Raw genomic sequence first — 13871 nt, 5'->3', positions numbered from 1 at the left:
CGGGACACCCGTTATATAGATGTCTACGTGAGTAATCGACAATAAATAGTATATTCTTTCGTCAGTCATTAATGGACCGTCGTCCAGCAGCAAATGTTACGTTTACGTATCGTCATTGTACTTTAATTTATTAAAGCATATTCCTTTTTTACAAGTGAAATAGAATTCTACGATAAAAATCATAATTATCATCTTCTTTGTCTTTTTTTTTTTTGTAATCTATATTTGACAAAATGGATAACATAGATGCAGAAACGAAAACGTATAAGGTAAATCAATGTACATATAACCTATCATCATTGATAGCATATGCGTACAATTGATATAAATATATTATTACCGTGTCACAATGTCGTTGCATTGGTATTTAAAAAGTAAAAAAAAAGAAAGAAAAATAAACATATGAACATATAAATATGTATGTGTGTGTGTTAATACATAGCACGTGCAATTTCTAAAAGAAACCAAGTATCTCATGACACGTGAAAATATTTTTAACCGATTGTTAGATTAAGTAATCTCGATGATCGATCGAGTCCAACAAATAACTCGTAACGAATATATTGATCTAATTTAAAGATGTATAAGTACTATTAAATACGCAAATAAATTCATTCTGATTAATCGCGATGTAGTTTCAATAAAAGATTCAACTAATCAATTAAAATTTAAACGAAAGTACATTATATGATAATATGATTAAATCAATAAGAATCGCATTAATATTCAAGTGTCGATAATGCTTAAAGATAAGTCATTAGAAATTTAAAAAAGATATCGCGCCATCGAATGTCGCGCCATCTTCATCAATATGGCGGTATGACACACGTCAGCCTTTTGACCTTTAACGGCGATTAACCTTTTCGCTGCTAGCGTAATATTGCGTTAATTGCCACGTAATCGAAATTATCGATTTGGCGAAAGAGAGAGAGAGAAAGAGAGAGAGAGAGAGAGAGAGAGAGGGAAATAAAAAGAGAGATAAATATAAAGAAACATAAAGAGAGAAAGAAAGAAAGAGAGAGAGAGAGAGAGAGAGAGAGAGAGAGAGAGAGAGAGAGAGAGAATAAATATAAAGATCTTCTAACGAGATTAATTAGTTGGTTATTCGTCAAGGAAGAGTCGATGCGATCATGACAATCGAAAATTCTCAAGAGGTTGTTACTGTGCCAAAATGGATCCAGGTGTGTAGATAGGATCGAAAAAGAAAGAGAAAGACGTACGGAGAGAAAGAGAGAAAGAGAGAAAGACAGAAAGATATAGAAAGAAACGAAAAACGAATGAATAATTTGAAGCTCGCGCTATGCGTCCAGTAATGCGATCTATAAATAATGGCGGACGTGTAGAACCGTTCTTAGATCGAGGGTAACGGATTCTATTTTAAAGGGTTAGCGCCCCGTTGTGACCCTTCGTGTCGACTATTCGCGCATCAGAAATTGCTGCTTGTCTTTCTACGCCTTTCTCTCTCTCTCTCTCTATCTCTCTTTATCTCTCTGTCTCTCTCTATCTTTTTCTATCTGTTCGTCTATCTTTCTCCCTCCCTCTCTCTCTCTCTCTCTCTCTCTCTCTCTTTCTCTCTCTCTCTTACTTCGTCTATCTTCGTTCCTTTTCTATGACGTACTACCGAAATTTAGAATACGTTTGATCTCTTTGAATTTCGTTCGTATCTTCGCAGTAAAGAGTAACTCTCTATTTCTCTCTCTCTCTCTCTCTTTTTTTTGTCTTTCTTTTTTTATTCAACTGTATTATTTTTTCATCCCCTCCTTCGATTTCTTTCCTTCGATATAATTTTTAACGAGGAACTATCTTGACCTTCGTCTCCATCGTTTCTACTGCACGATATATATATATATATGAATATATATATATATATATATATATTCATATATATGTTTCTATATATATATATTTCTCTCTTCTAACGGGTGAATTTATCACCACGTGCAGCAACGAGTTAATCACGATGTCAGCCTTGCGTTCGTTGGTAAGTTACGCGAACGATATTATGCGAGATTATAGATTGAATATTTAATGACATTTTTGAATTAATTCGAGTTCGATCTTTAAGAGTATTAATAATTCAATGTCGGCCGATGTTACTGAGAGGAATTTCGTATGTATTATTCTTTTAGAGGATCATCTTTTTTCGATTAGAATGTCGGAGAGACCTGTGCGAGATACAAAAATCAATGCTGACGTAATACTAGGTTTTCCTTTTTTCTTTCTTTTTTTCTTTCTTTTTTCTCTTACTTTCTTTCTTTCTTAATTTACTTCTTTCTTAATTTCTTGATATATATGAAATTGATTGTCATAGATATATATTTTTTTCTTAATAGATAATTTCATACAATTATTCATAACATTTTTTTTTAGATTTTGCCAGTATTAGCTGCAGTGGGTACTATTGCTGCTATAGGTCTTGCCATTAAGTTTTACGTATCCAAAGTCGAAGGAAAGAAGAAAAAGAATCCTGTATTGTTGGTCGACCCGGTTGTCAAATATAGCGTACCATTGATACGGAAAGATGTTATAAGTCATGACACTAGGAAGTTTAGATTCGGTTTGCCAACGGAGGATCATGTTCTTGGTCTTCCTACTGGACAACATATACATTTGACTACTAAGATCGGCGATGAAGTCGTTATACGTTCCTATACTCCTGTTTCCAGCGACGACGACCACGGATATGTCGATCTCGTTATTAAGGTATTTAAATTGTATACCGTGTGATATTTTATACAGGTATTTAATCAAAAGAATATTCTTAGGTTTATTTTAAAAACGTACATCCTAAATTCCCTGAGGGTGGTAAAATGTCTCAGCATTTGGAAAATATGAAAATAGGTGATACCATAGATATCAGGGGTCCGTCTGGTCGTCTTGTTTATAAAGGACGTGGGAAATTCTCTATTAAGCTTCTCAGGAAGGATCCACCAACTGATTACGACGTTAAGAAGGTTTTTATACGTTCTTTTTCTTCTCTTCAAATAACATTGTTATCGATATCAAAAGAAGAAGATCTATAATATCTTTCTTTTTTAGGTTGTTATGTTAGCCGGTGGAACTGGCATTACGCCGATGTTGCAGTTGGTTAGAGCTATAATAAAAGATCCTGCGGATGAAACTCAAGTTTCCTTACTTTTTGCTAATCAAACAGAAAAGGATATATTGTTGCGAGATGAATTGGATGACATTGCTAAAAATCATTCTGATAAATTTAAGATATGGTATACGATAGATAATGGTGGGGAAAATTGGCCCTATAGTACGGGACATATTAACGCAGACATGATAAAAGAACATATGTTGCCACCATCTCCCGATACTATTGTATTAATGTGTGGTCCAGTACCGATGATAAATATGGCTTGCAATCCTAATTTGGACAAGTTAGGCTACGATACCAAATTGCGATTTGCTTATTAAACACATATTTTTTTTGTCGCATCAAGTAGATTGCATTTATTTAATACATTATGCTTGTAGCATATTTCTTGTTCAAAACATAGACAGTTTATATTTTTCAATGGGGAGGTAAAAGCATTATTTAGCTGCACAGTTTACATTAACATTTCTTATTAAATATTAAGAAATATTTGTTTTCTTTATACTTAGGATTTTGATATTAACATATAGTCACATCCAAAGACAGTATTTAAGTTCGTTTTTAAAGCATTTACAATTATTGATATTACGACCAATTTCTTTTTTGATACAATATTATATTATTAAGTTACTAAGATATGATATACAGCTTAACAATCGTACACTTATATCTGTGCAGCTATAACTATACGACGCTATTTAAAAAGACACTCGCATAAATTTGAATATATCCGTTCTCCGATACAAAGGTGCATTTTACAGTGATGTTATACACTTTTTTTTTATATATACATCTTACATTCTTACGTAACAATCTGTTTTAGAAAAATAATTTCGAATGATCGATGTTTAAGATAAATGTAAATGAAAAGAAAGTTTTAAACCGATCCAATTGTTAAACACCGAATGTACACGTATTATATTGTTATATAGATATATTCTATTAACCGAAAGTTTACTATTTAATTATTCGAGAAGGTATAAGTTAGATTTATTACGAATTTTTACAAAGAGTACAAATTACTTCAATTATCTCTCTTTTTTCTCTCTTTATCTCTCACTTTGTATTATTATTAAATTACTACGATCATTTTCCAAGTGTACCTATATACACGAACACACACGAACACACACACACACACATCCACAGAAAAAAAAAATACATCGATAGTATATATTATATCAAAAATCGAAGCTTGTTATTCGAAAATGTTTAGAATAAAAATCCTTTGGGTATGTTTAAGAAGCGAATGATCGATTTATATGTCACGATAAATATTACGTGTATGAATATAAACGTGATCGTGTTGCAAAAAAAAAAGAACAAAAAAAATAAAAAATGAAAAAAAAATAAAAAAAAAACAAAAAAAACGAAAAGGAAAGACATTATATTGATTCGTACCACGAACGACGATATAAAGTGGAAAAGTTTGAAGGGTTCAGGTGGTGGTGGTGGATATCGATGAGAACAAGAATGGGAAATCGTTCCTTTTTTTTTTTAAGATGTAACCCTCCAATAGGGTTCGGGAAACCCTTAAGGAAAGTAGGCTCCTCTCTTGATAAAAATCGTCGAATTATATTCGACAGCGCTGAAGGGGGTGGTAAGAGGGTTGGAATAAAGAATTGTAACGTGATACGAGATCGTCTTGTACAGGATCGTCTCTAGCAACGGGGTTTAGAAGAAATCGCGGTATTACTTTGAAATCGTTAGAAGGAGGTAGCTCCTTTTGGAATCTAATACGACACTATTAGGTGGAGCTATCCGCATCCGGGTCATTAAATGGAGCTTTTTAAAAAAAAAAAAAACCTCTGTGAAAGACTCCACCTACCCTTCTATACTTCTTTACCGCCACAATACCCTGTCTTCTCTCCTCTCCCCTTTCTCACCCCTAAAAATCGACGAAATAATCTCCTCTATTTACAAAATTAAAATATCCGATTTCAAAATATTCCATCGGCCTTATTTTATCAATATTACCCTTGCTAACCCACCGTCGGGAACGTTTGGTCTTATTGTTTCTTCGATTACTTGCTTCCTGATCTGTTTTATATTTTTTCTTTTTTTTTTCTTCTTTTTTTTTCCTTTCTTTCTTTTCTAGTTTTTGATCCAAGAGAACGTATATGTAGCTGGATCGAAAATATTTTGAAGATATTACTATGCGATGTTGAGGCAACGTTTATTTAGAAATTTTAAAAAGCGCTTGAATTTTTTCCCCTGCTCTTCTCTTTTTCTCTTTGTTTCTTTATCTTTCTTCTTTTTCTTTTTCTTCTTTTTCTTTTCTTTTCTTTCTTTCTTTTTCATTCTTTCCTCAGGAAAGAACTCTTTCTGATAAAAAGTAAAGGAGATGTACGTACGTATGTTGACGTACGAGCTGCGAAAGAAAAAAAACGGTACTTTTTAGCCTCTTCTTTTGCTACGGAGAGAAAAAAAAAATGAAAAGAAAATTAACAAGATGACAAAAAATTCGACCAAAAAAAAAAAACAAAAAAGAAAAAAAGAAAACAGAAAAAAAGACAAAGAAAAAGAAGAAAAGCCACGGGAGTAATAAATCGAGAAAAAACCGTAAGTCGATTTTTTTTTCGTCCAACAACGGTATAAATATATATATATATTTTTACGAGGATTTTTGAAAAAGTATATGACGCGCGAGCCACAGTCACAGAGGAACAGAAAGAAGAGGGTTCTTTTTAACGGATAAAAATGTCCCGTAAAAAGGGACCACTACGGATCTTCCAGTTTTTTTTTTCCATCTTCCCTGACCGACGCTGACCGAATAAATAAAAACAAAAAAAAAAAGGAGCAAAAAAATGAAAAAAAAAGAAGAAAGAAGCAACGTTAAAATTTTCACGTCGAAAGGATTTTGACTTTTTAACGGTCCTTAAAACGGTGCAAAAAGTCCGTTTTCGAGTTTTTTTTTTCTTTCTTCTTCGGCGAGAGGGAGGGGAAGGGGGAATGATAAATAAAGTCGACTTTGGACAAAACAAAAAGAAAAAAAGGATTCCATTTTCCCTCGAAAATACACAGAACTGAACTTGACGTTTTAACTACGTTGTCGTACATTTTTTTTCTCTCTCTCTCTCTCTCTCTCTCTCCCTTTTTTTCTTTTTATTTATGAAAAAAAAAGAAGAAAAGAAAAAAGAAAAAGGGATAAATAAAAGGAAGAAACGACGAGGACGACGAATTCGCGAAGGAGAAGAAGGTAGCGTATTTTTTAACAAGGACGACGAAATTTCAAGTTTAGTGGTAATAAAAATCTCTTCCTTTTTCTTCTCTCTCTCTCTCTCTCTCCCTCTCTCTCCCTTCCTCTGCTCTTCTCCCATGGAGAATATAAATTAGAAAAAAATTAACGAGAGAAAAGAGAGAGATAGAGAGATAAAGAAAGGAAAAGGATAGTAAGGAAGCAAGCAAGCAAGCAAGAAAGAAAGAAAGAAAGAAAAGAAGAAAGAAAGGAAGAAAGAGAAAAAAGTGAAAGAAAAAAGAAAAACAAAAAACGATATTCTATCCCCTTCATCCCGAGTCCTCCTCGCCACCGGGAATCGACAACGAGTCAACAAAGTTTTCATAATAAATTTTCTCGAAGTGAGAGGGATTCTGTCGCGTAAATAATCACCTCTCGCAATCGTGTCTCTCTCGTTCTCATCCTCGCCCTTATCCTCATCCTCATCTTGTACGTTTTAGTTATCGTTCTGGAGAAAGAGACGAAATAATCCGAGGAAACGATGTACCAGAAAGAGAGAGAGAGAGAGAGAGAGAGAGAGAAAGAGAGAGAAAGAGAAACAGTGTTCTCGTTAAGAGGGGCCCCGAAGGCTCTAATTAAAATAACAAACGGAAAATCTGCGAGAGTTTGAAGCAGCAGCAGTAGCAGTAGAAGTAGAAGTAGAAGCAGAAGCAGAAGCAACAGAGCAGTAGAAGCAGAAGCATAAGCAGAAGTAGAAGCAGCAGCAATAGCAATAACAGTAGCAATAGCAACAGCAGTAACTGTGCGAACTCGCTGACGCGCTTGAACCCTTTTCCGCTATTTCTCTTTCTCTCTTTTACACATACACACATAGACATACATACATATCTTTCTCTCTTTCTCTCTCTCTCTCTTTCGACGGAGGATTACGCAAACCAGCAACAACATTTCTCAGCATTATGCTTCTGTGTATAAATGTTTCCATATTATATCGCAAACCCTGCTGTGTCGTTCCAACGATTGTCAGGGGTGTGTGTTGCAGTTGAACAGATAGAGAGAGAGAGACAGAGAGAGAGAGAGAGAGAGAGAGAGACAGAGAGAGAGAGAGAGAGAGAGAGAGAGAGAGAGAGATGTATAGGATACGCGCCTGTGCGAGCGAGAAAGAGAAAGAGAGATAGAGAGAAAGAGAGAGTGAGATAAAAGAAGGAAACCACAAAGAGGGGTTGGCGTTTCCATCGAAAGGGGGTGGTTGGTTCCAGCTTCTCGTTACAGCGGTTGGCTGTTGGAATCGTGTACGAAGTGGGAGTGGTGGGGTGGGTTTTAGGGCTGGAATAAATCCCCTGGAGGACGCCTCACACCTCACCTCATCTCGTCATACCTCATCTCGCCCTCACCTCGTCTCACCTCACCTCACCACACCTCATCTCACCTCATCTCGACCCGACCCGACCCGACTCGACCCGACCCGACCCGATTCGATTCGACTCGACTCGACTCGACTCGACTCGATTCGATTCGACTCGACTCGACTCGACTCGACTCGACTCGACCGTGTTTTTCGCCGATTGAATCAATTAAAGTGGAAAAAGTCCCGGGGTAAAATATTCGAGACGTGTCCTTCTCATCGTACACCACACCACCTATACATAGGATATGTATATATGTATATATGGATGTATATATACACGTACGTGCGTTCCTACGTATCGACGAATTCATCCTCTGTCTGCCATCCTTAATACCCACCCTCTACCTCCTCCTCACCCTTTTCACCCTTTTCACCCTTTTCACCCTCCTCACCCTTCTTTTCCTCTGTCTTTTCCTACTACCACCACTATCTACTACCTCCCCTCATTGATACCACGGTCTAGTTTTTTGTTTTTTCTTTTCTGGTTTCTTTTTTCTCCCCTTCTCTCTTTTGATTTTTTCGTATGTGCGTGTTTTTTTTTTTTTCGTAATACATATATTTTTTTATTCGGTTGGTATTCCTATAACCGATCGTGTCGAACGCCTCTTCTTTTTTTTTCTCTCTCTTCAATTTATCGGACCGACCGACGACGAGGATTTTGTATGGGCGGTAAAAAAAGAATTTCCTCATTTATGCGATCCGACTTTTTTCGTTTTTCATTCTTTTATATTTTCTTTTTTAATTTTCATTTCTTTCCTTTTTTTTTTCTTTTAAATTTATTATACAGAACTTTTCTCGCCGCAATGAATGGTTCGCCGGATCGTGCGAAATATTTTTGACGAATGGAATGGCAAGGTTGGATGCGTCATGTAAAATGAAAAAAAAAAAAATAATAAAGAGAGAGAGAGAAAGAAAGAAAAGAGGCATCGCAATTATTTCTTTCGCGGATGACCTCGAAGAAAAAGAAAAAGAAAAAGAAGAAGAAAACAAAAAAAGCAATCTAATCAAAATTTTAACTTTGAATATACCTACGCGTTAAGATAATAATTGTTGTCTCACTTAGACTTTCAATCATAAACGCGAATACTTATAGCAATGAGAGGATTTTTCTACGAGGTTGAAAAAAGAATAAAAAAAGAAGGAAAAAGAAAAGAAAGGAAAAAAAAAGAAAAAGAAATAAATAATGGCGTCCTCGAGTCACGAGAGAAGAAGAACGATATGATATCGTATGAACCAAGAGAAGGTGGTTGTGCAAGGTAGGTAAGAGTTTACTCGGTTAATGCGATTCGGGTAACAATGGTAGGAGAACAGAAGAAGAAGAAAAGGAAAATAAGACGAAAAGAAAAAATGAAAAAGAAATCTAAAAAGAAGAAAAGAAAAGAAAAAAAAAGAGTAAAGAAAAAGAAGAAAAAGCTCTTCTAACGTTTAGCCTTGGAATAAGGAGAATGAAGGAAGGAAGGAAGGAAGGGTTAAAAAAAGAGAGAGAGAGAGAGAGAGGTAGAGGTGAAAGAAAGAAGCATTCAGCCTGCTGTAGCTTGTAAAAGAACAGCAGTGTCAGGCAACAGGATTTAATCTCTTAATTACCAAAGGATAGGATAAGATCTCTCTTGCTTGCTTGCTTGCTTGGTTCGTTGGTCGGTTGGTTGGTTGGTTGGTTGGTTGGTTGAATGGTTGGTTGAATGGTTGGTTGGTTGGTTGGTTGTCTTTTGCAGCCATGCCTGCTAAAGTCGAACGCGAGGATTAGTTGTAACACTACTCTATTAAGCTCGCCATCCGGCTTGTTTGTTAAATAATATCATCGCTACCCGGATAAAATTTAGCACCAGTAACTACCAGCTATATAATCGTGTGTCCCGAAACGTGTGTTCGTACACGCTGAAGGATTCTCGATCGAATTTCATCCCTCGAGTTTTTCTTGGGAATATTAATTTTCTCATTTATTTATTTTGTGTGTGTGTGTGTGTGTGTGTGTGTGTATAGATTTGTTATATGCATTACGAATAGGTATATAGGTATAGATATTTATTATAATAATAAGATAATATATATGTATATATATAAATAAAGTTATTATGTAACTTATATTATAATAATTTTATTATAATATATATGTATATAGATTTATTATATGTATTATATATAGTTTGGATATATTATAATAAATATAACAATTTTATTATATTATTATTTTGTGAATGAACTACTTTTAAACGAAAAATAATTTTTCATCTTTGTTTAAATAAAAGTATGATCATGAAAAAAAAAAATAAATCGATTCATTTAGATATTTCTTTTTCTTGTCAAAATTATTATCGATTTAAATATAAAAATATGATAACCTTTGGAAAAAGAAGGATATATTATAAAAAAAAATAAATAAATGATGGTATTATCGATGTATCGTTTCCTTTTGGATATGAATTTTGGTCGATTAGATTGACACGTTGTCGGCTTTAGAAGATATTCGAAAGATATTTGACGGCTTCTCCTTGTCGTCAAATCGTTCTATGTGGCAATTAGCTGACGTTTTGCGAACGAATACCGAAAGACTGATTCAGCGGATATCGGAAGCGGGCGACGAATTCCTAATTGACAGTAGTCTCACTCGCATCTCATACAATCCGGTGATTTCTAACTGTTAGAAGGATCAACCGTGCCGAACCTAACCGGATCTAACTGAACAGAGAGACTAAATATAATTGGTTAAACGTGGGTCGGTGTTTTTCTAACACTGCGTGACTTTGTTTAACAAATCGATCGTAAACTCCACAATATTTCTTTCTTTTTCCTTCTTTGACTAATAAATAATAATTGTAGATCAATTATAAAAGTAAAAAAGGAAAAAATAAATAAATAATCATGGGGGAGGAGGGATGAATAAAAGATCTACGTGATATTTTTATATCGCGTGACTTTGTTTAACAAATCGATCGTAAACTCCACAATATTTCTTTCTTTTTCCTTCTTTGACTAATAAATAATAATTGTAGATCAATTATAAAAGTAAAAAAGGAAAAAATAAATAAATAATCATGGGGGAGGAGGGATGAATAAAAGATCTACGTGATATTTTTATATCGCGTGACTTTGTTTAACAAATCGATCGTAAACTCCACAACATTTCTTTTTTCTTTTCTTTTTAATAAATAATAATTGCAGATCAATTATAATCAATTAAATCAAAGAAATCAAAGAAAAATAAATAAATAATTACGAGGGAGGAACTGTGTGATATATTTTTTTATAAATAAATTAGAATTTCTTTTCTCTGTTCTTTTTTCGATCGATGAAATGATTAATTTTAATTCTAAAAAAAAATTATTGATCGTAAAAAAAAAGAAACATACAAACAAACAAAAAATAAAAATAAATGAATGAATAAACACGCGTACAATTTTTTTTCTCGTCTTCTGTTTTTTTTTTTAATCAGACCCAAAAATTATTCTCACATATATGTATACATATATATGTATACCTACTGTTATATATGTTCCTATCGATTAAACCCAAAGTTTCGTATTTATTTGCAGGGAAATATCGCGTCGGGTGCAAAAACACACGAGATATCCATTGAATATCTCTCTGCATGCCTGCTGTGCTATTCAATGTCCTTGATTATTGCTCACGATAGTCAACTGTGTGTTATTTTATTATGCGATGCGTGTACTTAGTTGGCCCTCATGTATCGATGAGATGACGCGACAGGGGACAAGGTAGAAGAGCGAAGGGAAGGAGTGATGGGTTGCTAAAATGAAAAATCTTTTATACAGGGTGTCTCTTATACATATATGTCTATATTTGTTCGAAATATTATTAAAAATATTATGTATTTATTATCCGAAAATAGTACGTAAGTCAATTGTCAAGTAAGTCAATAACAAAATCGTTTCTGTTAACATATTCTTTTTTTTAATTTCATAATTTTCTTTCCGTATTTTTTTTTCTTTTTTCTTTTTCATCTCAAATACGATTAAGCACATTTTCGATTAAGCGTTATATTTTTTATATAATTTTTGTATAAAAAAATATATATATAATTTTATATAATTTTATATTTTATATAAATGAGCGCAATATATTGAACCTTAATATAGTCTTTGTAATTTGAACAGTACAGTAGTAATAAATATATATATATATATATATATATATATATATACCTGTTGGTATCAATATAAGAGCAATAAATAATTTTAATTGATACGGATATTAATTGATCGATTTATCATCGATTATCGGAAGATTATTTGTAACAGTCCTCGTGAATAATTCGTTCTCGTGCTATAATAAACTTGACAAACGATTTGTTTATTATACATATCGTTTATATATATGAATAACGTAAACGATTTAAACCTATTTATATTGTTTAAATTAAACAAATTAATAGAAAAATTGTAATTTCGTTTTATGATTATTAAGACCTAGTATTACTCCTGAAAAATAAATTTATCATTGTATACTTTAGTGTTTCGAAAAATAATAATCGAAGTAACACGAAAAGTATTCTGGTTAGGAATAGTTAACAGAGATATGGGAATTAACAGGGTGAAATGAAAGAGAGAGTAGTCGTAAACCTTCAAACTTTCTAATCTTATTAATCTAAGTTAGAATTCTCTTAAGAATTTTAGGCCAAACTTCTTCGATCCGACGGTCTAAACCACCTTCCTCCATTCTTCAAGTAAAATATTTATTAAAATAATTTAGTTGTTGATTGATACATGACACTTGAATGGGATTAAGAACGATTAGATCTAATCGATCAAATCGGACGAGAACAATCATAAAACCATATATAACTAACACGTAAATATTGTTATTATTTCTCATGAATGTTTCGTTACCGAGAGAATTTGAAGGATTATATTTAGAAGATGATTAGAATCTTTGAACGTAGATATTAGACGTAAGTGTATAATATCGAACATATTGAGAACAAATATTTATAATAAATAAAATAAAATATTAAAAGCCTTGTTTAAGAGATGTTATTTTCTAATTAATTAATCGCTCATATTGAAATCTAATTAACGTGCTTAAAAATATCAATTAAACGTGTTACAAATCTTCATTAAAAACAAAAAAAAAAAAGAAAACACATAAAGAGATAGTACGTACAAACCGATCATTGACAATCAAATATGGCTCCTTACGAATCATTTTCAGTAAGGAAGCCGGTGTTATGACGTAGAACGGACAAGGGAAAGAGCTAACTTCCTGTCGCGAGAGCGTCGACGATCTTTTATGGTATCCTTTCTTTTACTATGGGATCTATGCATATGTAAAGAATTTCTCGAAGGGGCTTCTTTGTACTTTCCTAGTATGTTCCGCCATTGTTAAGAGAGAGGAATGGAGGGGAGGGGTAAAGGAGGAATGGTTAGAGGATTAGAGAGTGGGGGGTGTAGGTGGAGGGGGGTAGGGTGGGGGTGGATTGTTAACGAAAAGGGCTTCCTTAGTCTATGCGTGTCTGTTTTATGTAACCGAGTTTTATGCCAAGCCGCCGGCATCGTTCAAGATCATCCTCTCTCTGTTTTATATAAATTCTTAACTTGATTACATACATATATACATACGAAAAGAGAGAGAGAGAGAGACACATACACTTTGATAAAATCTAATGGCACATGAGAGGCATCCTGCCTAGAACGATTAGATGTTGCGTCGTTATTATACTTAAGTAAGTAAGTACTTACTTACCTGATTCCGAGTCCTTGAATATCGAAAAGAAGATAGTTTAAAATTTACATCTTTTTCTTGTATTGTTTAACGAAATATATATATATTTTTTTTCTTCCTTTTTTTTTTATTTATTTATTGTATCAAAGATTTATTCGTCACGTTAATACGATAATAGAAGTTAAGGTAGAAAAGTTTCTAGTTTATTAAAAGTTCTTAGAGACTAGTTTTGTTGAAAATGATGTAAGAATGAAAGAAAAAAAGATGTAAGAAAAAAAGAAAGAATGAAAAAAAGAAAAAAGAATTCTCGAAAAAGTGTAAATTTAAAGAATGTAGAAACTTTTTTGCTCGTACTTTCTCTTCCACCCTCGCCCATCAACTTTTTCTTGTTATTTCTAATTGATAAGACGAGATAATTTCGATCTTTATTTTTGATAATGATTATTTTAACATTAATTAATAAATATAAAACTATACATTTAGAACATTTAAAAGGTAGTCTCGAG

At 33.3% G+C, this 13871-nt stretch overlaps 2 protein-coding genes across 6 annotated transcripts in view; one reads left to right on the top strand and one right to left on the bottom strand.

Moving 5' to 3' along the window:
- LOC127072090 (troponin T, skeletal muscle) overlaps positions 1–13871 on the bottom strand; it is a 64315-nt gene that overhangs the window by 46978 nt on the left and 3466 nt on the right. The window lies entirely within an intron of this gene.
- On the top strand, positions 71–4484 carry LOC127072091 (NADH-cytochrome b5 reductase 3). Of its 5 annotated transcripts, none has more exons than XM_051012217.1 (5): positions 1082–1181; positions 1945–1981; positions 2371–2703; positions 2766–2954; positions 3040–4484. In XM_051012217.1, exons 2-5 carry the CDS (start codon positions 1961–1963, stop codon positions 3421–3423), a joined length of 927 nt encoding a protein of 308 aa, XP_050868174.1. In that variant the 5' UTR covers positions 1082–1181; positions 1945–1960; the 3' UTR covers positions 3424–4484. The 5 variants fall into 5 exon arrangements, with proteins under 5 accessions (XP_050868172.1, XP_050868171.1, XP_050868174.1 ...); XM_051012213.1 differs by lacking the exon at positions 1082–1181 and adding an exon at positions 1298–1362; XM_051012215.1 differs by lacking the exons at positions 1082–1181; positions 1945–1981 and adding an exon at positions 71–269.

Source organism: Vespula vulgaris, chromosome 24, assembly GCF_905475345.1.
Source record: "Vespula vulgaris chromosome 24, iyVesVulg1.1, whole genome shotgun sequence".
NCBI classification, from domain to species: domain Eukaryota; kingdom Metazoa; phylum Arthropoda; class Insecta; order Hymenoptera; family Vespidae; genus Vespula; species Vespula vulgaris.
This window is presented reverse-complemented; position numbering and strand designations above follow the sequence as displayed.

Bases quoted from the DNA above. Each gene is read 5' to 3' on its own strand.
- LOC127072091 (XM_051012213.1), top strand. From the start codon at position 1,301: ATGCGTCCAGTAATGCGATCTATAAATAATGGCGGACGTGTAGAACCG. The intron at 1,363-1,944 runs GTAACGGATTCT...CACCACGTGCAG, and splicing joins GAACCGTTCTTAGATCGAGG to CAACGAGTTAATCACGATGT. The intron at 2,704-2,765 runs GTATTTAAATTG...GAATATTCTTAG, and splicing joins ATGTCGATCTCGTTATTAAG to GTTTATTTTAAAAACGTACA.